This window comes from Phyllopteryx taeniolatus, chromosome 13 (genome assembly GCF_024500385.1).
Source record: "Phyllopteryx taeniolatus isolate TA_2022b chromosome 13, UOR_Ptae_1.2, whole genome shotgun sequence".
Classification (NCBI taxonomy): Eukaryota; Metazoa; Chordata; class Actinopteri; order Syngnathiformes; family Syngnathidae; genus Phyllopteryx; species Phyllopteryx taeniolatus.
Genome location: NC_084514.1, coordinates 7,899,857 through 7,927,383, shown reverse-complemented (window position 1 = coordinate 7,927,383; position 27,527 = coordinate 7,899,857). Strand labels below are relative to the sequence as shown.

Here is a 27,527-nt window from a genome sequence, read left to right as displayed (position 1 = left end):
GGCGTGTCCTGTTTATAACACGAGTGGGCTTCATAATAGGCTATAGTACGCTAGCAGTAGCAACAGCGGTAACCAGTAAACTCCCCGACTCCCTCCCTCCCTCCCAGCTAACATAAGGCGACTCCACCGCGGTAGTGGTGGTTCTAGCATCTTAGCTTGGCCCGCTTTGCACGTTGTAAGCATGGTGAACGTAAAGAAGCGGAAAGGTCGCGTCGTTATCGACTCGGACTCCGAAGACAGCGCCAGCGACGACAACTTGGACCAGGTGAGGACGGTCCGGGCAAGTTGTCAACACTTTTGCTCATGTGAAGCCAATGTATGCTAGGAGTTAGCTCACTTGGCCTCGCTCTGGGAGGCAGCGGGGGAGGAGAAACAACCGAAAGTAGACTCGTCTTGTTGAAATTCTTCCACACCGGAGCCATAAAGTTGACCAAATTGTTTGTTGTTTGACACGTGTTACGACAGTTTGTATGCATTATAACAAATAAACAACAGCAGGTCAGTGCTAGCGCCGTAATGCTAACGCTAAGGTGAACGTTTGAGTTTAGACATAGGCTGCACCCGTGTGGTGATCATTGCTAATATTTTAAGTCTGCTATTTAGTTTTTAAGTGTCGTGACCGAGCGGCCTTGAATATAACATGTTTGCGGTGCTGTGTTGTACCACCACCACTACTACTACTACCACCAGTGCTGCTGATGGCGGCGCCTCGTCTTAAATAGCAAACCTTATCGCCATGGTGACGTCACTGACGTGCTATTTTGGTGCGTTGTTGTCAAACAAGACCGAGCGACTACTTGAACGAGTCGTAATCCGTCAAAGGTCCCGTTTGCATGTCGGCATAAACGTCAACTATGGAAAGCCGTTTGAGCATTTATTCGATATCCTTGCTCAGAGATGGGATCAAGTCTAAAGTAAGTCACAAGAAAGTCGTCAGTCAAGTTAACTCTCAATTTTAATTATAGATCACTTCAAAAAAAAAAAAACGCAGCTGCACCAAACTGGACATAACAAACATAAACTACAATAAAACATAACAATTATAACACTGTAATAATTAATGATTAAAATATGATTCTCTAATTAAAATATGAACTCCGGCAGCACCTCCGCTCTGTCTAGGAAGGCACACAGTGATACAGCCAAACCCGACTGAACTGTTGCGAATTGTGCAACAGTATTATTATTTTGATCATCGATTAATTGTTTAGAGCCATTGTTTAACTTAAAAATGTGCATATCCCCTAAGTTCAGCCCTTCAACTGATTTTTGTATACCTTCATTACAGCAGGTTGATTATTTTATTTAACTCAAAATAAGACATTTGCAAAGCAAATTTATTTATATAACTCATTTCATACACAAGGTAACTCAATGTGCTTAATTTAAAAACAAAGAATAAAAACAGCTTATAAACATTAAAAACAAAGGGGGGGGGGGGAATACAATTAAAAAAGCATACAGTGCAAGAAATATCATTTACAAGTGGAAATGCTCTAAAAAGCATGGGGGAAAAAGAATAGCTTTTAACTTGGAGTTAAAAACATGCACACTTGGGGCTGATGTGACTTCTGTTGGCAACTTATTCCATTTGTGTGCAGCATAATAGCAAAATGCTGCTTCACCATGTTTGCTTTGGACTCTATGCTCCACTATTTGACCTGAGTCTGTCGATCTCAGACCTCGACTGGGTTTATATCCTATTAGCATTTCATTCATGTATTCAGGCCCTAAACCGTTTAGTGATTTATAGACCAGTAGCAGAACTTTAAAATCTATTCTAAAGCTGAATGGTAGCAAGTGGAAAGACTTTAGAATTGGAGTAATATGCTCTGACCTCTTTGTTCTGGTCAGAACCTGAGCTGCAGCATTCTGAACGAGCTGCAGCCGTTTAATGCTCTTTTTAGGGAGTCCTGTCAGAAGACCATTAAGATAGTCAAGTCTACTTGAGATAAAAGCATGAATGAGCTTCTCCTGGTCTGCTTGACACATGCAAGCCTTCACAGGTGTATACAGCTGAATTTTAATGAGTTTTATAAAAACTTTTTTATAAACTTTAAATAAATTATTTATTTTCAATGATTCAATTTAAGCCCACATTTAAATGGTTTCAAACTTTGGATTCTGTTGTAATAATTTTTTATTCAAAAAATAAGAAAAATAGAATCAGTCTATCCATTCTTCAGAAAAGTAAACAGGAGGGAGGCCTAAATGCGCCCAACTTTAAACAATATTATTTAGCTAACCAATTACAATACCTCATCAAATGGTTGCACCACAGTGAGGAGTGTGATTCTTGGCTAAAATTGGAACAAACAGACTGCAACAACATCAAACTACCAAAACTCCCATTCATTTCGACTAGTCTTAAATGGCATAAATGTTTCAAGAATCCAGTAATCGCATCCACCTTAACGGCAAAGTTTAGTATCGATCTCAATTAGCTCCCAGTATGCTCTCTCCAATCTGTCATAATCCAGATTTCGAAATTAATAATATGCCCCTTCATTTTAGTACATGGGGACAACATGGAATTAACCACCTACAACAACTATTTAACAATAATGTTTTTAGGACACATGATGAACTGTTCCAAGAATTCCAAATAACAACTGGAAACTTTCTTCAATACAATAAATTAAAAGCAGCAATAAAAAAAAAAAAAAAAGAATACCAACACTCCACAGCGCCCTCGAACTGCCGGAGTTTGCCGAGCAAATAATGAAGCTTCTCCCGCAAAGTAAAATAAATCTCTTAAAAGTTTATAAATAAATTTCATGTACTAAATCAATGCACTTCTCAATCACCAAATGGGAAGAAGACCTCTCCATGTCTGCTGACCGTAGCTACTGGATACAGATTTGTAACAATACGTTTAGAATGACAAACAACACAAATCTACAGTTTATACAATATAAAGTGCTCCATAGAACACACTTTACTCCGTACACTATGCATAAAATGGGCTTCTCTCCATCTAATATATGCGTGCGATGCACCAAAAATACCCCAGACACCTATTTTCATGCTGTATGGGAATGTACACCAATTCAATGCTTTTGGTCTTCGGTTATACGAAAACTCTCGTATATTTTAAACTGCAGGATAAATATATCCTCCCAAATAAATATTCACAATTATTACTTGTCGCGTTAGCTACCGCGAAGAAAACAATTCTATTAAACTGGAAAAACAAACACGCTATTAACATCAATCAGTGGCTAAATCTCATCATAGAATAGATTGCGTTAGAAAAAATATCAGCAGAACAAAAAAATCAATTGCACATATACATAGGTAGCTTTCCTCAACATGCTAAATCTAGACTCTTGATTCCTTTGCCTGAGTAGGGTGCCATTTGACGATAGACTGATACACTGGGTAGGGCCAATGACTGCCAGTCGGGGACATGGCAGTTATAGTAACAGGGGGAGAGGTGCTCCTAAGGCCGGGCCCCCCGGGCCAGATGACTGCTTGGTGTTGGGGCTGACCTCTCATGGCCTGTGGCTCTCTTGTCCTGTAGACTTTTATAATTCACATAATTAATGCCACCACACTTCAGTTGTACAGTCAGGTTCACAACCCTTGTCCTGCATGCTTCTTCTCCTGTCCTTGTCCTGTTCTATCTTGTCCTGTCCTTCCCTCACAGGGTGTAGCACTACAGCCCCATGCAACACTAATATTTCATGTTTCATTGTTGTAGATAATGTAATGATTTACTTCTCGCGTCCTGTTTACAATTAGTGCTTTGTCTTTTGTCTTTGTTCCTCTCTCCCTTCGAGAAACTTTGTTCTGTTCGACTGATCAAGTCTGATTCTCAATAAACCTCAATTATAATACCACAGCGGAAGCTTAAAAGCTCCACTGTGACACAGTAAAACTGTTCCGGCATGAAAGGGATACAGATTTTCCATTCTGCTTGACCTAACAGCCGAACAGGACAAAAAAAAAGTGTATACAGTTGTCATGCCTGTGAATATTCTCATTCATCCAGGTCATTTCATTCCCAGGGCATTGAATCGATCGCAAGTGGACTGTTCTTTTTGTCTTAGAAGACGTTTCGCCTCTCATATGAGCAGACTTCATCAGTTCATGCAGCAAGGCTTAGTTAGGATACACTAACCAGTGTTTGTGTGGACAACTCAAATATTTATGCTCCAACTTCAGAATCAGAATCATCTTTATTTGCCAAGTATGTCCAAAACACACGAGGAATTTGTCTCCGGTAGTTGGAGCCGCTCTAGTACAACAGACAGTCAATTTACAGAACACTTTGGAGGCATAAAGACATTGACAAAAAACAATTGTGCAAAAAGATGCAGAGTCCTCTAGCACTTAGAGCAGTTCGAATGACTAATATCGCAATAGTCCGGCGCAATGACCATTGTGCAAAGGGCGCTGAGACTTCAAGGAGTGTATGCGGTTTAAAGTGACTTGGAGGCATCACTTTCAACTCAACTGATATTCCGCAGTGGAGGGAGCAAAGAAGAGCTCCCTTCACGTTAGTGCTGTGGGATATTATTTACGATATACATCATATTTAAAAAAGTCTATATAACAGGGCTTGACGTTAAATGTTTTGCTCACAAGCCACTGTGGCTGGGAGTTTCCTGAAGTAACTAGCCACAATTTTGTTGTTAGATACGTATGTTTAATATTCTTAAAGATGAGTATGGTATGCAGAAGTTTACTTGAACTAGATTTACAACCTTTTTAAATGTAAATGACCCCTGTACACACTCAAATAAAGACTACATAAATGTTTAACGCTACAGGTCATTATGAAGAATTCACATCTGATAAGGTTGTGTGTAAGGTTGTGCTCATTGAATTGGAAAATATGCTTCTTTAGTAAGCTTTCGTTTTATTTCAGCCTCAGCTATATGACTCATTAACTGATTAAAATTAGATGAATGTAACAGTTGGATTAAATTGAGTTTATATTTCTATATCGCCAACCCCAAGGTTATGAATACACTTCACCGTTTTGCCAACATCACTGGTACCCTTGTGACTGTTAACATGCTCTCCCCCTCAGGAGCTGCTGTCACTGGCAAAGAGGAAGCGGGTGGATTCCGGCGAGCAGGAGGAGCCGGTGAGCAAACCGGCAGCGTCCACTGATTCCGAGACGTCAGACAGCGACGATGAGGTTGGACAGTCATGTTTGTTCTAGTTCGTCTTTCGTTTTATGTGACAAAACAAAGCTCTTGATGTGAAACGGTTTTTAACCATTGCTTTTGTCTAGTGGACTGTTGGGGGCACCAAAGGCAAAAAAAAGGGGAGACAAGGCAAAGGTCCCGAGAAGAAGAATGCCACTAAGAAGAAGCTTCATAAGTCGACAGCGTCCGGAAGCTCAGGTGGAGACAGCTCAGGGGAGAGCTCTGCGCCAGAGGAGGGTACGTTGATAAACAATATCACTTTCGAAACCTAATGATGTAAGATTACCTTTTTTTAATTACGTTATCAAAGTTTTTAGAAAATTCATAACATTTTCTTGGGGAATTGCTAGTTTATTTAAGCAAGCGTTTTTTTTCTTTTTTTTCGCCCTCAAAATTAAAGTGGTCGTTCTCAGTTTTCAGCTTCACTAATCCCACTCTCCGCTTGAGTCTGACTGAAGCTGTGTCCCCTACTGATGTCCAGGGTTGTCACCGATACTGTCAAAACAAAACAAAAAAGCAGCCGTAGCAATACTAAGCTAGCATTGGCACTCCAAACAAGCCACTGCTAATTAGATTTAGATTCAGACAACTTTATTGATCCCAGTGAGGGCAATTCATTTACAGCTTCCAGGTCCAAGTGCACGCTCTGCCTCAACAGACAAACACATAATAAACAGCGTCGTAAAGGCCATTGCACACATGGGAACACTTGCGAGAAGTTAATAAATAAGAACAATGAAATAAGAGCAATGCAACACAAAATCCCATCATGTAAAGTATAGGGGGGAAATTTATTTATTTAAAAAGAGTGGTACTAGGATTAATTAATTAAAGACTTGAGTGTCTGTCCTCATCAAAGCTACACAGTAGCGCCGGTCGGAGGGCATCTTGACAAATTCTGTGGCAAGAACATGTTTTCTTTTGTTTGATCATTTATATGGCTTTTCCAGCCACCCGTTTGTTCCAGTGACAGTCTTTTTGATTGACCCTAATTTCCTTGGTGCATACCTTGACAATGCCGTTTAAGCATTTTTTTTTTTGTCTTTGATGACAGCCCGTTGAAGCGACGGATAAAAGAAAAGTTTGAATACAAGAAGTATCGTAATAAATTAATCCATTCTTGACCTCTCCTTACGACCGCATCTGTGTTCAAGTCAAAGTTTAACTAGGAATTAAACTCATTGCCAAGGTATTTATACGAGTCAACAAGCTCAACTTCTTCTATTGGACTAATGCTTGCTTTTGGTGTTTCTTTCTTCTGTCCAAAATCGATAATTAGCTCCTTTGTTTTTAGAACATTAATATCCAAGGAGTTATCGTCACACCATTGAACAAAAGCTGGTAAAGCATTGCTGTGATCCATATTGGTAGACTGACTTACTCATAATGGTGTTAATCTAACACAAAATTATTGTACAATGTACAAACAACCCGAAAAAAAAAGAAAAATAAGTGACAAACTGGATCGCCGCCGAATCGGCTCAGCTGACAGAATCACTCTTTGATACTCTTCAACCCAGTTGCTCATCTTTAAGATGGCTGCTCCGTACCTGGCTCACAACATGAACTGAACACGTCTATACACTGAAGTCACTACTCATTGACCTTAATATAACCATTAAAAAAAATTTGATGACAGTCCATGTCTTTCTCAGGCGAGGTGTCCGACTCGGAGAGCAACAGCTCCTCCTCCAGCTCGGACTCGGACACGTCAGAGGACGACGTCTTCCGGGACGGCTACGACGACGACCTGATGGGTGACGCCGAGGACAGAGCGCGCTTGGAGCAGATGACGGAGAAGGAGCGCGAGCAGGAGCTCTTCAACAGGATCGAGAAGAGAGAGGTGCTCAAGAGACGGTGAGACACCATCCCTCGCACGGTGTCCTTTTCTTGTGCATTTTTATATCGACCCTTTCATAATCTTTGTAAACAAAAGATGCCAGGGTACCTCTGGGTGGCATAAAGTGATTGACTACTCCTAACTTGAACTGAAAATGAAGACCAAAAAAAATTGTTTGGAGTTGCACCGCCAGATATACCCCAAAAGTTTTAGGTATGCTATATTTCAATTTCCTTAAAAAATTAATGAATCCTGCGAAATTCTGCATGGGCCTGTATCAGATTCTAACAGTATGATAAAAATAAAATGGTATTGCAATTCAAGCTCTACAATGTATTATTGTGAAATATTTGGGTAAATAAAAATACAGAATGTTTTGTGTTAAAATAAATAAAAACCACAGTACTGTACCTTAAGTGAGAGAAACCCGCAGGACAACAATCATCTGAACAAAAACAATCGATTTTCTTCTGGAAAAACAACACTTTAAAATGAAATGCAGTAACTTAAGTTGGTTTACACATCCAACTGCTCTCAAGTGTTTTTGGAGCCAGTGCTACTAATGCCCTAAGAAGGAAAAAAAAAATACAGATGTAAATTTACTCTGAATTTGCATAACAATGACCTCAGCTGCAAATAAACTTACATTAAACATGGGTTAAACATACATTTGAACACAGTATTCCATGATCTAATTGATTTTATGTAAAAACATATACCGTCACACTTTTAGTAGTAGTATAGTATAGCCGTATAATATCAACTAATGCTGCAATATTAATTAGTGTCGAGTTGACTTGAGTCTTTACTTTATACACAGACGCTCTCTCGCCATACAGCACATTATGAGTCCCACTTGAGTTCAAAGCAGGACACGCCCCGCTGCAATATTATTGGCTGGCTGAAGCCAGGATTCCTGGATAATATGATATCGCAACGTCCTGCTTTGAACTCAAGTGGGATTCACAATAGACAGTCTGCACTTTCTTACATGAAAAAAAAAAAAAAAAAAAACACATACAGCTGATACCGGTGATGGAAAGTATTACCAGATTTGAAACCGTGACTTTTTAAAACTGCAGTATATTGTGAAAACGGTGCCCATGCCTTAGCGGAACCTGTGAGTGATGAGGATAAATTGAGTGAATGTTGTAAATAGTAGAAGATTACAAGATTGCCTGGTGGCGGAGTAGCCACTTTTACCAAACCACCATCAACGGGTTACTGGAAAAAAATTTTTTTTACAGGTTTGTATAAAACGTTTGGTTGGGTTGTCTTTGAGTAATTTAGAAAAACTTTAATGGCTACCCTGCTAGCTAACATCAATAGCACGCTATCCTTTTCAGCGTCAAAAGAAGCACGTCTGTGCCAATAATCAGAGCAACAAAAAAGTCAATTAATCAGCCAGTCCCTCAAAGATCATGTTAACTATGTCTTGAGTTTCCGCCACGTCTATTTGTGAATCAATTTAGCTGTTGAAATTTAAACTACGGCTAGCGTTCTGTTTCGCTTTAAATTAAATGACCTCACGTTACATGTTTTTCAGCTGATACTTCACACATTCAAACTATGGTGGTAGAGAAGAAGACTAAAATGGTCATTCAAGTAGTTTACCCTGTTTTCTGAATTGTTCTGCCTTGCTGAAATAACAAACAAGGGTTTGTTTACTAGTGGTGGAATCGGAGATGGCTTGAACTTTTGCCACCCGGTAGTAGGAGTGAAGTCATGATTTATAAAACAAAAAAAAAGAAAAGTCTATTCACTTCACATTTGTTTGGAAAAGGTTTGAAATCAAGAAGAAGTTGAAGACTGCAAAGAAGAAGGAGAAAGAGGAGAAGAAGAAGAAGCAGGAGGAAGAGCAAGAAAAACGCAAGCTATCTCAGGTTCAAGACACCCAAGTGGTGAGTACCAATCGAAGGTATTATTTACCAACCGACCCTGAACTTACATTTGACCTAAACTTTTCAGGAGCAAATCGTCCATGTCGGGCGGAATCCCAATTTCCCAGACACCGCTTTGTTGAAGTTGGTGTTATACCTTATATTGCTATCATATACCGTTGTGCACTAACATCAACACAACAGCACTCCAAAATCATGATAAATCGCAATTTTAACACTAATAATTTTGATTAAAATAGTAGAATACTGCACTTACGCAGAGCCCTCGACTTTATAAAAAGCCTTTAATACTTCACAAAAGCAAAGCCCTGTGATACGTCATCTTCTCAAACTCTTTTTCATAGGTCTTAGAGCCATGAGCAATGCAATAAATAAAATGATGAGCTGACGAATTCCGCGTATTAGGCGGATATTAATCATGCACGCAAACTTGCCTACATAACTCAGCAGCTTCCTTCTGCAACAACGCATTACAGCAATCCATTTTAACAAAACAGACCTACTCAAATGTATCCAACCTAAGTATTTTTACTCGTCATTGTCTAAAAAACATCGACTTTTAATCTAGGTGACAATTAAGATGCATGGCTTCCGCAGAATGAGGGAAAAGGTAGAGTTATACAACAGTCCTCAGACATTTTGAGCGTTCCAGGAGTTTAGAGTTCTTCTCAAGCTATTTTCAACACTTTAAATTTGTTAATAATGCATATAAATAACAGATGACGTGGGGACAGGAATAGTATTGAGATGTACAAAAATATCAAATTGGCCATATTTGGACATTCGGGGTTTCCGCCTGACAGCGACAATATGAATTTGTGCACAATATAAATAAACAGAAGGACTACAAATAAAGCCGTCCGAAAAGCCATCTTCCCCAATAAAAAATGCACAGCGACTATAAAGAAAAGTGTTCAGCGGTCATGTCATGTCTCTTATGTGTCTCTAGGTCATGTCTCATAACAAGGAGCGGCGGTCCAAACGTGATGAGAAACTCGACAAAAAGTCTCAAGCTATGGAAGAGCTGAAAGCCGAACGAGAAAAGAAGAAGAACAAAACTGGTCAGTGCAGTGTGTGTGTGTGTCTTTGTCAGTCTGTCTGTCTTGTTTGTTTGTTTGTTTGTTTGTTTGTTTGGCTTGTCGCGATCCAAAAGCAAGCCCATACTTTCTTGAACCCTGACTTCTGGTCCACTCAAAAAAAAAAAAAGAAACATTGGTCAGTCTCTTTGTACGGCCCGGTATAGCTCTTCAGCCCGATGGTTTGGGACCCCTGCTGTAGACTGTTGTCTTACTTAGGGCTGAAACTAACAATTATTTGTACAATTGATTAATCTGTTGAAGGTACTAGAGTGGCCCCAGAGACAAATTCCTTGTGTGTCTTGTAACATACTTGGCCAATGAAGCTGATTCTGATGAAACGGGTAGAAAACATTTTAAAATTTCCATTCCTTGATTAAAAAAACTGGACATTATTTCAACAGTGCAGAAAATGCGCAAACATAACTTGATTAACATGATTTAGTTGCTGGTTTGGTCCATAGCATGTCAGAAAAATTAGGTCTACGCACGAATCGGTAGTAAAAAAAAAACAAAACAAAACAAAACAAAACAAAACCCCAATGCCCAATCAGAATTTTTGGAGTCGAACCATAACGAATGAAAGAATAACATACGACTTACTTTTTCTGACGAGCTGTAATGCTGCCACACTGCCTTGACTTAAATAAAGTACAAAATATCTCACGATTTTTAGCCTTTGTTTATGGCCGACATCATTTGGACTTATTGTGCATAGTTTATGCGGATGTACGTATTGTAGCTCCACTGATATCTCTGCTTAAAGTTTGTTTAAAAAATAAAAATAAAAAAATAAAAAAACAAGATCTCTGCGGAAGAAGGCGTCCATTAGCCTAGATCTGAGGAATTTCACAGATCTTCATGGCAGTGCTACAAACAAAGCCAAAAATGAGCCATCGCCGAGGTGGGCGGCAACCGTGGCTGAAAAATGGGCGAATGTTTATCCAACACAGCATCAACGATGACGAGAGCCAGATAGGTAGCGAGCAGGCTAGATATAAAGTCGGTCGCTTGCGCCAAAGTGGCGAGGATTTATGGCACTGATGGGCACAAAACAGACTCGAGCTTCTACCTTTGGCCATGGTCTGACCAGGGATCCTGGTTAAACTGTAGGCCATTTTAAACTAAAAAGAAAAACCTTTCCGGAGGGTGACGTGGCTAAAATGCAACACATTTAATTTATTGGACTATTAATTCTGAATAATACAGGAGTAGCGATTCAATACTAATTCTGGAGTCATTTGTTACTGTCAATATGAATAGCGAACGGGGATTTTGAGGATGAGTCCAACCCCTAGAGACTGTCGATCTTTGTTTACCAAAGTAGAAGAAAATGTTTGAAAATGTCATCATTTGATTAACCACAAAGATCATCTTGTCTGCTTTCATGGAGAACTACATACAGCTGACAATATTTACTTTTGGGAGGCTGAAATTCCAAGGATTTGGACTGTTTTACGTTGCTCAAGGTCTCTATGAACAATCAATTGATTATCAAAATAGTTGGCGATTAGTCTTTAGTCTTTATTGCCGCTTTCGAACGCTCTTACTACAGCAAGCGCGAGGGACACTGTCAGGTGTGCATGTTTGTGTGGCATTGACACTCATTTTGTTTCGCCGAGCAGCAGAACTGTTGGCCAAACGTGAACCCCTGAAGACCAGCGAGGTGTACTCCGACGACGAAGAGGAGGAGGAGGAGGAAGATGACGACAAGTCGTCCGTCAAGAGCGACAGGAGTTCGCGCTCTTCCTCATTTGACGATGATGACGAGTGAGTGTCATTCCTGATCTCCCCGCTGGGCAAAGTCCTCTGTGTGTTAAGCACGTACGTAAGTCTGTCTTTGTTTGACAGAAAAGAAGAAACGCCGCCTAAGTCTCAACCCGTGTCGCTGCCCGATGAGCTCAACCGGATCCGCCTGTCCCGACACAAGCTGGAACGGTGGTGCCACATGCCCTTCTTTGCCAAAACTGTCACTGGCTGCTTCGTCAGGATCGGCATCGGGAACAGCAGCAGTAAACCAGTCTACAGGGTAAAAAAAAGACACTCTTTACCCTTAGGCCTTGTTCGGTTTTACTACCCTTTCAGCATGTTCGTGGCCATTTTTGACCACATACACACACTGTAATTTTGAGTATTTTTTATTTTATTTATTTATTTTTTTTTTTTACTGCATTAAGTTTTTCCCTAAGATCAGTTCTTGTCGTTTGTATAATGCATCCATTCATTTTTATTAAACCCTTCAAATTCGCCGCAAAGTCTCCAGTACATGACAGTCACCCACTTACACATGTAAACTAGTTGCCAAACCCTGCACACTGTGCAGCAGTTTCGTCGGTTTCGGCTGCGTAGCTCTCTGTGTGCGGCGGACCTAAGATGTGGCTTCCTTAAACCTCCACATACCTTTTTACACGTTATGGCAGATTTCTAATGTACTTTTAATCCTGTGTGTTAAGGTTGCTGAAATTATGGATGTGGTGGAGACTGCAAAAGTTTACCAACTGGGCACGACGCGGACCAACAAAGGCTTACAATTACGGTAGGTAAACTACAGTGGAACAGTGGAATCTCGACAATGAATGACCAGACTTAGATACAAGCTGTTGCTAGGCTGAGTTTACTTTTTCTTTTTTATCTTTCGTCTTTCTTTTTCTTGTTTTGCGAGCAAATTTTGAGTTACAAAAAGTAGCTATGGTGGGGCCAAACAGCAGTTTGGCAAATAGTTAACAATTCTTAAAAATAAAGAAGAAAAAAAGAGGTAAAGAAGCGCTTGCTTCAAGCTGTTTATTGCCAGTGTAGACGAGCTAAAAAAAAAAAAAAACTAGCATCGGTCAGGCTATTTATAAACCTTTATACAGTTGATTTAAAAAAATTTTTTTTTTTACACAAACAGTAGCAACACATGTAGGCAGATAATATAAGAATACTAATGTCTTCGAAAAATGTCTAATATTACTGTGGCATTGCAACGTTGGTCTGTGTTTTATCATTTAATCTATGTTTAATATGCCTGGGTGTATTATATTGCCCCCTGGTGACCAATGCACACACCAGAATAAGCAGCACCATACCCATTGAATTATGATGCACAAACGTTTCAGTCCTTTACATTCTATCTCTTATTGCTGTATGTTTTTATAAAGTGCAATACTATATAGGGCTATTTTTCTGACCAAGAAAAAAACCCCACTGGAACGGATTAAAGGCACACCCATTAACTTCAGTGAGGAAAAATGATTTGAGCTAAGAGTGTTATGAGCGTGGTCACGGAATTAATTACATTTGTAAGTCAAGGCGTCACTGTCAAAGTTTAGCATAGTGCTACAGTGTGATCTTATCCTATCATTGTATTCCTCAGGCACGGTGGTGACATGCGCGTCTTCCGGCTGGAGTTTGTATCCAATCAGGAGTTCACAGAGAACGAGTTCATGAAGTGGAAAGAGGCGGTAAGTCGACACGCGCATGAATGACAAAACCACCAGGACGACCTAAGATCGCTGCTTCATTCTCTCGCTGTCTGTCTCGTATGCAGATGATAGTTGCCGGCATGCAAGTGCCAACTCTGGACGAAATCACGAAAAAGGAGCAGTCCATCAAAGAAGCCATGAACTACAAGTTCAATGACAAAGACATAGAGGACGTAAGTGTTTTTCTTTGTGGGGGGGGGGGCGCACTTTTGATTATTCACGAACCTCTCGCAACTAAAACCATCATCACACTCTCTCTCCCTCTCTGCAGATCGTCAAAGAGAAGGACAGATTTCGAAAAGCGCCACCAAACTACGCCATGAAGAAAACTCAGTTACTTAAAGATAAGGTAACAAAGTCACATTACATGCTGTTAAGTGTCCCAAGATGGTACATTAGAGGTGTATAGCCTCGGTTCAACTTCATTTACCATTACTATTGTTGACCATCAAATACGATAATATAGAACATGCAATATGTAAATGTGGCCTCCAAGTGGGCAGTGTGGCGCACACATGCAGAAAATAAGTAGATTTTATGAAACGTCACAAAGAAGAACATTGTGGCAAAGCAGCAGTAATGTACCTTTTGCAGACAGCAAACATTAAATAATTAATTATGTAAATATCAAACAGAGGTGTATAGAGCATTAAATATTGTGTAACTGAGGGTCTGGGACCAAGCTCTGCCACTAATAGCAAAATTTCGCAGGTACTTGACGCCCACCTCAAAAAAGTTGGTAATTGCCAAGAGATGAAAAACACTTTTTGGGGATTTACAACAATAAATATGATATAGTAGATCTGTATTGTAGACCATTCATTGTGGTGTAAATATGATACAGTAGAGATGTATAGAATTTAAATATGATAAATGAATCATTTTAACTACAATTATTATTTTTTTGCCTAAAGGCCATGGCGGAGGAGAGTGGCGACGGCGACAAAGTAAAGGTCATCCAGGATGAGTTGAATGAGCTGGAGGAGCGCGCAGAGGCGCTGGACAGGCAGCGGACCAAGAACATTTCCGCCATCAGGTTTGAAGACAGTCATTCACCGTGTCGCTGGTTTCCCTGTAAATTTGACGCTGTTGTTTATATTTTCTTATGCAGCTACATTAATCAGAGGAACAGAAGCTGGAACATTGTCGAATCGGAAAAAGCTCTGGTGGTAGGTGACCTCGTCAAATAGGAGGAAGTGCGTTCCAATAACAGCAGAGCAGTCACATTTAAATTGTGTGTTCCTATAGGCTGAAGGACAAAATTCCAAAAACCAACAAATGGACCCATTCACTCGGAGACAATGCAAACCCACTATGGTGTCCAACGTAAGGTTTCTATTCTTACCCAACACTGCTGCTGAATATCCATTATAAATGTTTATATTTGGATGAACTCATCACACTCACGCTTGCGTGTGTTCCAAAGGCCAGAGACCCGTCAGTGCACGCCGCCATTCTTGCTCACCTGAACCAGAAGTACGGCTCCGGATCCACGCCGGATCCCACCGCTCTTGAGCAGAACAAACAGGTCAGAGACATTGCCCCCAAGAATAATTCTTTAAAATTTTAATCACCGGTAAGTTAAAAGACTGTGTTGACATTTAGTGAAAATTGCTACACCAAACAGTGGGTAAAAAAATGACTCCCTGCTTATGTCACAATGCTGCATAAGATCTCGTCACATTGGTCACTTCTCTCTCTCTCGCTCTTTCTTTTTCAGGACTTTATGTCACTCATTGCTTTCACACTGTCACGTCTCTCACTATGTGAAATGAAGCGCAGCCTCAGAGTGTGACCGAGCATAACAGGAGTGTGTGGCACAAAGGCTTGATAAATAAGCACAGGGTTAGTGTGATAGTGCGCCACATAAAATCCTGAAAAAGAAGCACAGAGTGAGAGTGTGAGAGGAATGTGTGCCTCAGAAAAAGCACAACGTGATGGCACTGTGTGCCACTAAAGCTTGAAAAGTATGCAGAATGAGAGCATGACATCATAAAAATGAAGCGCAAGGTGAGCGTGTGAGACTGCTGCATAAAAGCCTGAAAAAGAAGCAGTCTGAGAGTATGCTTGAGCATGACAGCAATGTGCTACACACAAGCCTGAAAAAGAAGCACAGATGGAAAGAAGTGACAACAGTGTGCTACATATAAGCCTGACAAGAAGCACAAAGTGAGAGCAGGACAGCAGTCTGCCACAAAAAAAAGAAGCACAGGGTAGGGGTTGAACAAAAGATTTTGTTGTCGACCATGGGATGAAAATTCGAGTTGAAGTCAATCGATGATGTCATTGATACTTCTTTTAGCTCATTGGTTCAACTCCTAGCACAGAGTGAGAGAAGTGACTATCACCATTGGTCTGCTACACAAAAGGCCTGAAAAGAAGCACAGAGTGACATTGTGAAGTCAGTGTACTTCTCAAGAGCCTGAAAAGAAGCACACAGTCGAGAAGGGAACAATTTATGTACGACGGTTGGCGAGAAGTCGTGCAACGGCGTGACCTAAGCCAGTCGGCCAACTGACGTCAAGTTGAGCGCGGGTGCCGCAGTCTTCTTTATTTGTCAGACCTTGTGAATAATAACACGCGCCTCATTTACCACAGGGTCCCACGGACCCAAAGGACAAAGACGTAACCAAGCCAACCACTGACCTCTCTGAAGACTTATTCAAAGTTCATGATTTCGATGTGAAGATTGACCTTCAAGTTCCTAATGCAGGTGAGTGAGGGACACCCCACCGCCCCCTCTCTCACTTCTCCAATCGATGCTATGCTAATGAACAATGCTAACGTGTGCCCGTCTCCCCCCTCATGCCAGAAGCAAAGTCGCTGTCGGTGAGCTCCAACGCACTCCCGGTGAAGGACGGGGCCCCCCGCCGGTCTCTCAACCTGGAGGACTACAAAAAGAGGAGGGGGCTCATCTGAAGACCAACACGCTGCATGAGGAACAGGCTGTGAAAGAAGAGTGTGTGTGTGTGTGTGTGTGTGTGTGTGTGTGTGTATGAGAGATTTCGTCGGGTGTGTGTGCGACAATGGACTTTTTATCAGAGGACATACTGATACAGACACGTTTTTCTCAAAGGTTTTGTCTCTGAAGAAACGTAAAAACATTAGTATTTTTCGGCATTGTTTATTTTATACATGTTTAATCCTCTTGGAGCTTTTTTTTTTAAATTTTTTCCCACTGAAAGGACTCACTGGCGCTGGACTTCACTATACTACATTGTTGTGTTTTGAAGTTACTGGACACTTCGTAGCTTTTGACCAGCAATTAAAATATGCCCTCTGTACTCCCCCCTCACAATGCCCGTCCTCCATGTTTGTCAAGTATCTACCAAAAAGGAAAATGGAGCAGATACTTTTGGGTACATTATGACATCTGTCACTTTGTAAATGCTATGAATTGGGCAAAGGGTGAAATGAAAAAGTGTTTTTCTGTTTAGTTTTTTTTTTATGGATGTTGCTTCATTCTTCTTGTATATCTCTCATTAGGTTGCTTAAAACGATTAAAAAAACGAAACAAAAAAACACCCTCGCCCTTAACTCCCAGAGCAGATTCTATTTGTTATTGATTGTCAATAGTCTGTTGTTGTATTGATGTGGCATGCCATGTAAATATGCATTTTGGGGTGAGTTCGGGAGGAGAGAAAAAATAAAGAGGCACTGTTTCATATTCATTTTTTTTAAATCCCATGTAGGCTACTATACTCAAAGCTTTTATTTGCCATGCACTACCTGGAAATGTTATGCAAAGGACGTAATTTCACATTTATTATTTAGCTCGTATTTATAAACGCTTGTCAAAGCAAATGCGCACAATCTATCCTAGGCATTGACCGGACCTGGACTTGTAAATCTCATTAAAGAAATCAGGCATCGTTGTGGCCACACTTGTGACGAGAGAGAAATGCTTTGCTAATTTTTATTTGTTCTTCATATAATGAATTGTCTTTGAGATAATGCAAGGACATTTTCCTGTTTTTAATTCAACGATATTCCATTGTTAACCTTGTACCTCCTTTTAAAGTCTTTTTTTTTTTTTTTTTTTTGATAAGGCACTTTTGTAGCCACTCGTGTTGCGGGGTCCTTGCAGGTAGCTTCCTGGTCCACGTCGAGGAGGTTATTTTTCCCATTTTTGTAGTTATCACGCAATGACACTTGTTTATTTGTACCTATACGACACTGCGATCACTTGTTCATCATTTCACCTTCAGCGATAGCTCGGTGGCCGAGGACGTTTTTGACATTTGGACGTCGTTTTAAACGGTAAGCTGCAAGTAGTGTAGCTTAAGCTAGACAGCTAAACGTATTAAGTACAAGCGCCCATGTTAACATTAGGGTCATTATTAGTGCGGGTTAAATAAACCAGCATTGAATGACATTTAACAAAAATAGTGGCGTTTGTAGCAATTTCCAGGCCGCTGACGTGTATTATTGATCTAGCATGATGCTAGCTTGAGTTTCAGACGCAATTTTGCCAAATCAAACTTCTCAATCAAACGTCTCACACAAAGTACAAAGTTATCATCTTGAGAAAGTGCAAGTAGTTCAAAAACAACTAAACACTTTAAACACTGTCAAGCATCTATTTTTGTTTCAAATCGTCATCTGACAATACAGCTGTCATAATTTGTCGCTAGACCCTCATCCATGCCGGATTCTTTTCTCTGGTGCCTATAATTGTCCTGGACAGGGTCTAGTACGTATGTCCAGAGTTCTGCTGCCGGAATTTGCAGAAGCTCAACGCCCTGGCAGCACATCCTCATGCACTTTTCGCTAGTTCTCAAGTCTAGTCTTCAAGGGCTGCGCCTGCAGCTATTGAATATTTTTAGAATTGAGTATCCTGCTGATTATCCAATAGATTAATTGAATAATCAGTTACAGTTGATTTTGCATTATTGAACACAATTACATATACTTATGAGTTGCAGGCTATTATTGTTGTCTTCTTGGGCCCGCCATTGTGTCATTCCACTGTAGAATCTGTGACTTTGAGTGTGTTTGGATGAATGCAGTTGGATGGTTGGTGGTGGTCGGAGCGGGCGTAGGCGCAGAATGGCAGCCACGCCTCCTTCAGACTGTCTCGGGGCAGCTGTGGCTACACAAGTAGCTTACCACCACTGGGGTGTGACTGGAGTGAACAGATAATGTGTGCAATTGTGAAGCGTCTTTGAGTGTCTTGAAAAAGCGCTATACGTGCGATCCATTACTATTATTATGGCTTTAAAAGGCAGAGCTTAGCCAGCGGAGTGACAGAGGTGTCTTCAATAAAGCGATTGGAAAGTGCATTGTTGGCTGTGTTTATCCCTTGACTATTTGCAGGGGTATTACAAGAGGTAACTAGTGACGGTAAACTTAGACTATATCAAATCAGCTATCATCGTAATGTTAGTTTGTGTTGGTGATGGTTGACGTGCTGTTGTGTTACACATTGCACTCTCATCTTCTTTGTTACATGTGAAATGATCCCAAACTTTGGATATTCTGTGGCGTTTATGGACTCAAGTGATGCATGTGACTGCAGTAACATTATAGTCTGTGTGGACAAAAACATCCTTGAGAAGCTTCAAGGCAGAGATTTTGCCTTGACATTTTTTTGTAATTGGATTATTTGTTGTTTGCCTTTATTGTTTGCAGCCCTACTTCAAACTTCTCCTAATAACCCATACAGTGATCCCCCGTTCATCATGGGAGTTACCTTCCAGACCCACATGCGATAGGTGAAATTCCCGGAATATATAACAAACTTTTTTTTGGAACAAGGTTAAATACCCTGTAAAGTGAATCCATAGCTTTGTTTTTAATTACATTACACATGGTTGAGGATCATTGCTGAAAAAGTGCAAAAACTAACAACTATGCAGTACTGGCGTTAAACTGATTTTCACCATTTCAGTTTTCCTGATTTATTTATTTATTTATTTATTTATTTTTGGGGGGGGGGGGGGGGTCTTATTTACTTTTTAAACAATTAATATAGGGGATTATTAACATTTTGAGGGGGTGTCAGTCACATTTTTTCACAGTTCACGGCAGGGCGTGGTCCCTCGGTTATTATGATTATTTTGTCTGTTACTATCTATTTCAGTTAATCTCAAAGTGTGGCCCGATATGCAGTCTGTTTTTTGATCATTTTAAGGAAAATTCTGTCGTGTTCTTTATTATTATAATTTTTTTCCTTTTAAAAGGCATCTTCACTTTGTGCTGTTTATTTTCTCTTTCATTTCCATCAGCACGCAAAATGTCCTGGTTTGCCGAGATTGCCGGCAAAGCCGAAAACTTCCTGAATCAAGTCGACCAGGGTGCTGCCACCGCCTTGAGCAAGAGTCAGACCAATACATCGTCCCTCAGGTCGTACTACGACGGAGACGGCGAGGCGGTCCTTCCTGAATGTGAGGCGGAGACCAACGCCACTTCTCACCATGCGTCAAGCTTTATCTCTTCAGCGGCAGGCAACATCAAGAAGTCTGTGTCTGCTCCTGTGACCGGTTCTGTGCCCAATCAAGCACCGGGCAGAACTTCCAAGGCCCCCCCCTCTGCCTCCTCATCTTCCTCCTCTGGCTTTGTGAAGCGCAAAAAGAGTGCTCACGATGTGGACGATGATATGCTCTTTGACTTTTTGAACAGCTCGGAGCCGCCAGTCAGTGCCCGCCGCGACCCCAGAAGGGATACTAGCGTCAAAGTGGCGGTCGCAGAGGGTAAAAAGCCGGCTCAGACTCCTCCTACCGCCGACTCGTCGCTCTCGTCCACGCCGCCCTCGACATGCGGCGTGTCCCGGGCGTCCAGCATCGGCTCGCTGTCTGCTCACAGCATGAAACCATCAGAGGAGAGCTCCACGAACGAGCAAAGCCACGGTAAGGCACACCATTTTTTAAAGTAATCGAATAAGGCGTGGACTTCCTTTTTGTCAGAGCCTGCCCTACCCAACGTGACGCCCTCTCCATGGGCTATTTACATACGGTTTCAAAAGCAAGTGAATTTATAACATTTCACCCAGTTTAGAATATAAAATACAATTTTAAAAACATTGAATTATTTCTAAAACATACAAATGAAAAATCCCATTTGATTCTTGTTATTTACCATGTTTTTTTCTAATATACATATTAGATTAGATGCAACTTATTATTATTTTGATTAGCTGATGCAAATAAGCAGTAAAACTACATCATTATTTTTTCAATTGAGTTGTATAGGTTATAGATGGTGAAAATCTTTTTTTAACTGATTTATCTTGGTCTATTTTTTTATATCACAAAAATCTGGCTTTTAGACGGGTGTGTACACCTTTTATATCCACTCAGAGAAATGCAAAAAAAATAATGACTCAATCATAAATCAGAAACAAAGATACTTAAATCAGTATTTAATAATACAAATATAATTAAAAAAAAATTCTACTAAAACATACTTGGTGTATATGTATTGCAAGAAAATATTGCAACTCCATATTTGATCAGCTTTTTAGTTTTTATCCAAAAATACATTTTTAAGTGATTTAAATGTACAAAAAAAGCAATTTTTAAAAAATATTTAAAATTTAAAAAATTCACAAAAACAATTTAACTTCAAACATGGGAGTTTAAATCGACAAATTATTGTTTGTAAGAAAAACTTTTGTCTTTATATTTTGAAATTTAAAAACACACTAAAACTTAAATAAGTATTTATTACAAGAGAACAAAAAGGTTAAAATCTCAAAATGGTATCCCACCCATCCATCCATCCATTTTCTGAGCCGCTTCTCCTCACTAGGGTCGCAGGGCGCGCTGGAGCCTATCCAGGCTATCATCGGGCAGGAGGCGGGGCACACCCTGGACTGGTTGCCAGCCAATCGCAGATACAAACAATACAAAAAAACAACCATTCGCACTCACGTTCACACCTACGGGCAATTTAGAGTTGTCAATTAACCTACCATGCATGTTTTTGGGATGTGGGAGGAAACCGGAGTGCCCGGAGAAAACCCACGCAGGCACGGGGAGAACATGCAGTCTCCACACAGGCGGGGCCGGGATTTGAACCCCGGTCCAGTCGTACACCGTGCCGCCAAATGGTATCCCAAAAACCTTTTTTCATTGTAATTTTTTTAAAATGGAAAATAAAAGTTTCATAACGTTTGAAATAAGATAGGAAAAATCCGAAAAACTTAAAATATATTACAATAAAATCCAATGAAATACTGTTGCAGTCCAACAAAAAGGTTAAATTCATTTGTTTGTCTTCTTAGCCAGTCCAGACTCAGCTGAGACTTGCGACTCGGGCTTGGCTGCCCCTCAGGAGTCCAGCCGACCGGAGTCATGTGGTCCCCCAGAGGAGCCGCAGAGTCAGGTTCTGTCCAGCCTGCGTCTGGAGAACCAACTCCTGCGTAGTGAGGTGGCCTCACTCAACCAGGAGATGGCCTCGGTTATCCAGAGATCAAAGGACATGCAAGAAGGTAAGACTCATTTTATTGATGAATACAAGTTTCCCAGGGAGTTTTTAAAAATGTATGTTATTTATTTGTGGCTTCTATAGTTCAAAGGGTGTCGCCACTGATGTACGCTGCTTCCAGGAGGAACATAATTACGAACAGAGTGGAACTTGTTTATCAAAGCTGTCAGTGTTGCCAAACTTAGTGACTCTTCTGACCCCTCTCGCGATTATTTTTCAAAGACACGACTAGAAACAGACTAGGTGGATGGAAGCATTGTCACATTGTTTTCCGTAGGAGCCCGTTGGATCGCGCTAATCATTGCCAAAGAGACAATAAAAAAATGCGGGTCTCAAGGTGAAAACAGTTGAGAACAACTGCTTTAAACAACGGATTGAAAACAAATGGTGCAGCAACAACGTACCCTAACAATATACCACTACTCACATATATTCATATATCCTTTATCCTCTGCGTAGAACTACTAATATCAGTGTCGTACTGATGATCGAAGAGAGGAGTTGAGGCGTTATTATGAATCCCACTGAGTTCTAGGCAGGACACCTACAAGAAGGTAAGCGATGGTGAATTTTAAAGAATAATTTTTTCGATCTGATCCCTGTTGTCACTCACGCAGAACTGAGCCATGCTCGGCTGCGCGCCGACAAACGGAACGCTGAGCAGTCTCAGAGCGACCGTGCGTTGCGGGGCCTGCGCTCGCAGGTGGATGACTTGAACGAGGCGCTGGCCGCCAAAGACGGACAGCTCGCTGTGCTCAAGGTTCGACTAGACGAGGCCGACCAGCTGCTGAGGAGCCGCAGCGTGGCGCTAGAGGAGGCGCAGAAGGAAAAGTCCAGGTACGATCTTTCTTTTTATGTCAGGAGCATTTTTTTTAAATTAATTAATTTATTTATTTTAAAAAGAAGTGTCTAGGATACCACTGTTCTGTTTAGGATCTTGGAGGACCATACGGAAGGTAGCAGCATGCACTCCCAAGCTCTGGAGAGCATGCACGACAGGTTGCGACAAGCCGAGCAGGCCGTCAGGAGGGAAGAGGACAACTATCGACAAATGCAGGTGATGCATTTTCATTCTCTTTAACTTTTTGACGCGACAACAGTGCATTTGTAGCCGAAAGGCTCATTTATGGACAGACCAATTTGATTTGTTGGTTTAGAGCGAATACACCGGCCGCCAGTCGCGGCTGGAGTGCGAGCGTCAGAGCCTGGCTGAGGCGTTGACTGTGGCAGAGAAGCGCGCCGTGGAGGAGAAGCTCCGCGTGGACAACCTCCAGCAGCAGCTGAGGAGCGCCAAGGCTACCGCTGAGGCCGCCAAGGACGAGCTGCAGGACTACAAGCACAAGGCGTCGCGCATCCTACAAGTAAGCGGCACTCGGTTCATTTCATATGGCAGTGGTTCTCAACTGGTGAGTTGGGACCCAAAAGTGGGTCACGGTCAGGGAGTAAAAAAAAATTACATTTTGAGGTTACGAATGGCACGCAGTGAGCTACTTTGGGCGGCGGCGGCGGCAGAATCCGGGGACACGCAGTGCAAGAAGGATTGCTCAGTTAGGGCCTTTCTGTTTTTCATTGGGTTGTTCAATATTTGCGGCCGAGAAGTCTTTTTATGCAAATATTTCCTGTAATTTTCTTTATTGTTCTTTACCTCTATTAAAGTGAGTACTCTCATCTTGGCTACAGTAGGACAATGCGGGTCACAGGGTGATAACAGTTGAGAGCCACTGATTTATAGGATGTGTGTGTCTAATGGCAATCAACGTTAAGTCCAAAGAGAAGCTGATCAGCAGCCTGAAGGAGGGCTCCGGTTTGGACACGCTAGACGGCAGCGGCGCGGCGGCTCTGGAGATGGAGGAACTGCGCCATGAGAACGAGCTGCAGAGGGAGGAGATCCAGAAGCTGCAAGTCCAAGTGCACTCTCTCCGGACTGAATTACAAGTGAGAGAAACTGCCCAAAAATGAGAGGAAAAGTTACGTCTGATATACGGACCTGAGTGGAAGATTCCAGAAAATGGGTTAAAAAAATTGCGAATAGGTGAATTCGCAAGTAGCAACTTAATCCTGGAAAAAAAACAAAAACACAAATGTCAACAGAAATAAAGCAATTCCCCGAAGGGGACAAAATAGTTTATCATCATCTTGATCATGTGTTTGTCATTTGCTTTTTCTATATTGGGGGGGGGGGGGTAGAAAAGCAATTCAAATTGGAAATCAGATTTTTTTTGGGGGGGGGTAAAAAAAAACAAAAACCTTTATTTTAAGGCCATATCTCCCAGAGTTAGTCTGATATGATTAACTTGATGGATGGGGAACTCGATGTGTGGCTTCAACCTGTAGGATTTGGAGAGCCAGTCCCTCGCTGAGGCGGAAACGTGGCGGCAGCAGACGGCGCAGTTTGAGGAACAGCAGGCGGCGCTGAGCCGCGTCAAACAGGAGCTGGAAGCCGAAGTGGAGCGGCACAAGCAGGTGGAAAAGGGATTGATGATGTCACGTCGTCTCAAAATGGAGCTTTTGAGGTTTTTGTCAAACTCTTCGTATTTTTCTCAGGAACTGCAGTATGTGGAGGAAGAGCACAACCACGCCAAAACCACCCTGCAGAGCCGAGTCAAAGACAGAGAAGATGAAATTCAGAAACTCAGGAATCAGGTTGGTCTGAACACATGCCATTCACATTGTAATTTTGGTGGTGTTTTTTTTTTTCCCCAACAAAGAGATCTCATAAGGTATTCTTGTCTTCTCTTTTATTACTCATTTTCAATTGTTATTCTTTAATTATTTTCTTGTTGATTTAAAACTTGTTTTGGTTTTTCAGAAATTAACCACAAAAGATCTTAAAATGTCTTTTTAAAATTGTATTATTAGATGTTTTTTCCTGTATTCTTTATAATTATTCATTTTAAATAATTGTCTATATTTTTATTAATGTTATTTTGTTGTATTTATTCAGAATGTATGTAATATGAAACTTTTATTCCCAAGATGTCAACCACAAAAAGATCTTAAAAGGTCTCCATGTTCTAGTTTATTATTAATTTGAATTATTTTATATAGTTTTTATTTTGCTCATTTCAAATTGTACTTTGAATTTGTGTGTAGTTTTACAGTAGTCAACTGCAAAACAAGTTATCCGCATGTTTATTTGATCATGAATTTTGTTATTCGTTGTAATTCTTTGTTTTTTTTTAATGAGTTTTAAGTCAATCACAAAAATGTCTTGCCCAATTTATTTGTATTTGTTTTATATTTTCGTTTTCTTTGTATTATTATTTTCTTCTTTGTTAAACTCATTCACAGCAACTGAAAGCTACTGTATGTCAAATGGGCCATTATGCAATATGCTTATTAACTGGAAGGGCTGGTGGTGAATGAGTTAATTTTGAACTTACATTTTCATTTTTGTTTTGTTTTTTTTTCTGGGGGGGAGTCAACCCCTTGCAGTAATTAAAACATAAAATAAAGAATTTTAATGGTGTACCCCAACTTCAGTTTCATATCCACGTGCATGCTGATGCTTATTCTTTTCTTCCAGTTGACCAACAAGACGCTGAGCAGCAGCAGCCAAACGGAATTGGAGAACCGCCTGCACCAGCTGACTGAGACGCTGATCCAGAAGCAGACCATGCTGGAGGCTCTGGGCACGGAGAAAAGCTCACTTGTCTTCCAGCTGGAGCGCCTGGAGCAGCAGCTGAAGAACACCCAGGGGGGTCCGAGCACGGGAGGACCCGCCATCAACATGAGCGGCGTGGAGGGGCCGGGTAACCTCTCGCGCTCGCCACTTTTGACGACCAATTAAGTTGTCATATTTCAAAACGTTTTTTTTTTTTTTTTTTCAAACTTTCAGGGGCCAGACAGAGGAACATTCCGGTGCTTTTCAACAATGAAGAGAGTCCTGGTATGTATGGGAAAGTGCAAAAGGCAGCCAGCACCATTGACCGCTTCAGGTAAAAGCGCGAGTCCTGAATAGACTGCATTACCCGCAGTCCACTTTGGTTTGTCACCGGTTTGTGCCTGGTGATTCAGTATAGTTTCGCTTTCTCTCATTCCAGCATCAGATTGGGGATCTTCTTGAGACGCTACCCCATGGCCAGGGTTTTTGTCATCTTGTACATGGCAAGTATTTGTTTTAAACCTTTCTGCCAGGCTTCAATTGACCCTTGTCAAAATTCTAGAAAAATATTTTGGAAATTGAAAAAAAAAATTATGATAAAACTTTTTCTGTGTTCAGTGCTCGTGAATTATTGTATGACTCCTAGTAGTAGTGTAGCAGCATAGGATATACAGTATAATATAGACATATGATAGAAACGAAGAAGCCGGTCACAACTGGTCAGTAAGATGCAGTCGTTTTTTGCAGAATAGAAAGAATACATATGAGTATTGTTACATTGTCTGTCGACACGTGTTGCTGCGGCATTTGTGATGAAATATCCATTGCTTAAAGGATTCTAGCTACTGTGACGATGCTAGTTTCATTAACCAGTTTATGGCGTACTGCAAACGTGCCGTGGGTCACATTGACCCGTGAGCACATTTTGGTGCAGCAAATGCAAACAAAGGAGCGTTAAGAATCTTGGATCAAAGCTGTGGTTTCCACCCCTTAACCTGTTGACTGTTTTTTTTAACAGGCGGTACTACATCTGTGGGTGATGATTGTGCTCCTGACGTACTCTCCGGAAATGCACCATGGCCGTCCTGACGGAAGCTAGATGAAAATGTCACTGGCTGCTGAACTGCGGGGGCTCTGGGATCTGACTTTTTTTTTTTTTTTTTAATTTTTTGCACATACAGACACTTGCTGATTTATTCATTCTCCCATTACTCAACTGACAACGGCATTACGTTTTATACAAAATTGCTGAGAGGTATTCCAAGTTTTGTCTCATGAACGGTAATTGGGATAAAAGCTACCCGGTAGCTGTTCTTCCTACCCTGCTTTCATTGTCTTTAGAGATTGTATTTAACAATGTAAAAAGATTATTTTAATAAATTACTTAAACAGTAAAGAGTTGTACTGAAATTAATTCAGCGCTCAAGGTAAGTATTTGTCCTCATATAAATTATGCAATTTTTTAAGGGTTTTGTATTTTATTATCATAATTATTTTTTTTTTTTTACATGGGTATTTGGTACACTGAAAATGTTCATAGGACAATGTGACCTGCTGTATTTAACCATTAAAAAATATTCTTTTCAATGTTTGTGATAATTGGAACATCCCAGAAATTAGTTATACATAAAATGTTGTATTAAAATGTTTGGGATTTTGACATTAAAAGCTTATTTTATTTTATTTTTCACCCCACATTGGGTGATGAAATGTGTGTGTGTAAATTTGGGGTGAACTAGGGTGTTTGTTGTTTAAATATATGAATGGCAAATAATACACTTTGCAAAACAAAACAAAAAAGGGGGGGTGTCAGAAATCTGTAATTAACCCGTCATTATTTTAATATTTTCTGGCCTCCCTGTGCCCTAGGCTTAGGTTCATTGAAGACTTAATCTCAACGTGTGTCAGTATGAGTGTGACTGGTCGTTTGTCTATTTGTGTCCTGACATTGGCTGGCGACCTGTTCAGGGTGTATCCTGCCACTTGGCCCAAAATCAGCTGGTATAGACTCCAGCTAACCAGGGACCCTTATGAAGACAAGCCACAAGTGTTGTAT

General features: G+C 40.8%; 2 protein-coding genes across 4 annotated transcripts; both read left to right on the top strand.

The window, feature by feature from the left end:
• The first annotated feature begins 49 nt into the window (after positions 1 to 49).
• Positions 50 to 17,111, top strand: rtf1 (RTF1 homolog, Paf1/RNA polymerase II complex component). Of its 2 annotated transcripts, none has more exons than XM_061793993.1 (18): positions 50 to 265; positions 5,039 to 5,149; positions 5,246 to 5,396; positions 6,815 to 7,016; positions 8,783 to 8,900; positions 9,850 to 9,961; positions 11,602 to 11,746; positions 11,828 to 12,005; positions 12,430 to 12,512; positions 13,332 to 13,419; positions 13,506 to 13,613; positions 13,712 to 13,789; positions 14,355 to 14,476; positions 14,552 to 14,609; positions 14,689 to 14,766; positions 14,867 to 14,968; positions 16,039 to 16,153; positions 16,256 to 17,111. In XM_061793993.1, exons 1-18 carry the CDS (start codon positions 182 to 184, stop codon positions 16,357 to 16,359), a joined length of 2,037 nt encoding a protein of 678 aa, XP_061649977.1. In that variant the 5' UTR covers positions 50 to 181; the 3' UTR covers positions 16,360 to 17,111. The 2 variants fall into 2 exon arrangements, with proteins under 2 accessions (XP_061649977.1, XP_061649976.1); XM_061793992.1 differs by having other exon boundaries at positions 52 to 265; positions 16,253 to 17,111.
• A 404-nt stretch (positions 17,112 to 17,515) lies between these two features.
• On the top strand, positions 17,516 to 26,867 carry golga5 (golgin A5). Of its 2 annotated transcripts, XM_061795648.1 has the most exons (14): positions 17,516 to 17,700; positions 19,072 to 19,154; positions 19,668 to 20,288; positions 21,665 to 21,871; positions 22,485 to 22,704; positions 22,801 to 22,924; positions 23,025 to 23,228; positions 23,632 to 23,802; positions 24,202 to 24,330; positions 24,412 to 24,510; positions 25,394 to 25,619; positions 25,706 to 25,805; positions 25,911 to 25,974; positions 26,490 to 26,867. In XM_061795648.1, the coding sequence occupies exons 3-14, from the start codon at positions 19,676 to 19,678 to the stop codon at positions 26,568 to 26,570; spliced, it is 2,238 nt and encodes a 745-aa protein (XP_061651632.1). In that variant the 5' UTR covers positions 17,516 to 17,700; positions 19,072 to 19,154; positions 19,668 to 19,675; the 3' UTR covers positions 26,571 to 26,867. The 2 variants fall into 2 exon arrangements, with proteins under 2 accessions (XP_061651632.1, XP_061651631.1); XM_061795647.1 differs by lacking the exon at positions 19,072 to 19,154.
• Positions 26,868 to 27,527: the final 660 nt, after the last annotated feature.

What these genes read in the sequence shown, in the direction of transcription:
- golga5 (XM_061795647.1), top strand. Translation starts at nt 19,676, where the DNA reads ATGTCCTGGTTTGCCGAGATTGCCGGCAAAGCCGAAAACTTCCTGAAT. An exon ending in GCGCAGAAGGAAAAGTCCAG is followed by an intron (nt 22,705 to 22,800) that starts GTACGATCTTTC and finishes TGTTCTGTTTAG; the next exon opens with GATCTTGGAGGACCATACGG. An exon ending in AGCACCATTGACCGCTTCAG is followed by an intron (nt 25,806 to 25,910) that starts GTAAAAGCGCGA and finishes CTCTCATTCCAG; the next exon opens with CATCAGATTGGGGATCTTCT.
- rtf1 (XM_061793992.1), top strand. Translation starts at nt 182, where the DNA reads ATGGTGAACGTAAAGAAGCGGAAAGGTCGCGTCGTTATCGACTCGGAC. An exon ending in AGAGAGGTGCTCAAGAGACG is followed by an intron (nt 7,017 to 8,782) that starts GTGAGACACCAT and finishes TGTTTGGAAAAG; the next exon opens with GTTTGAAATCAAGAAGAAGT. An exon ending in TCATTTGACGATGATGACGA is followed by an intron (nt 11,747 to 11,827) that starts GTGAGTGTCATT and finishes TTTGTTTGACAG; the next exon opens with AAAAGAAGAAACGCCGCCTA.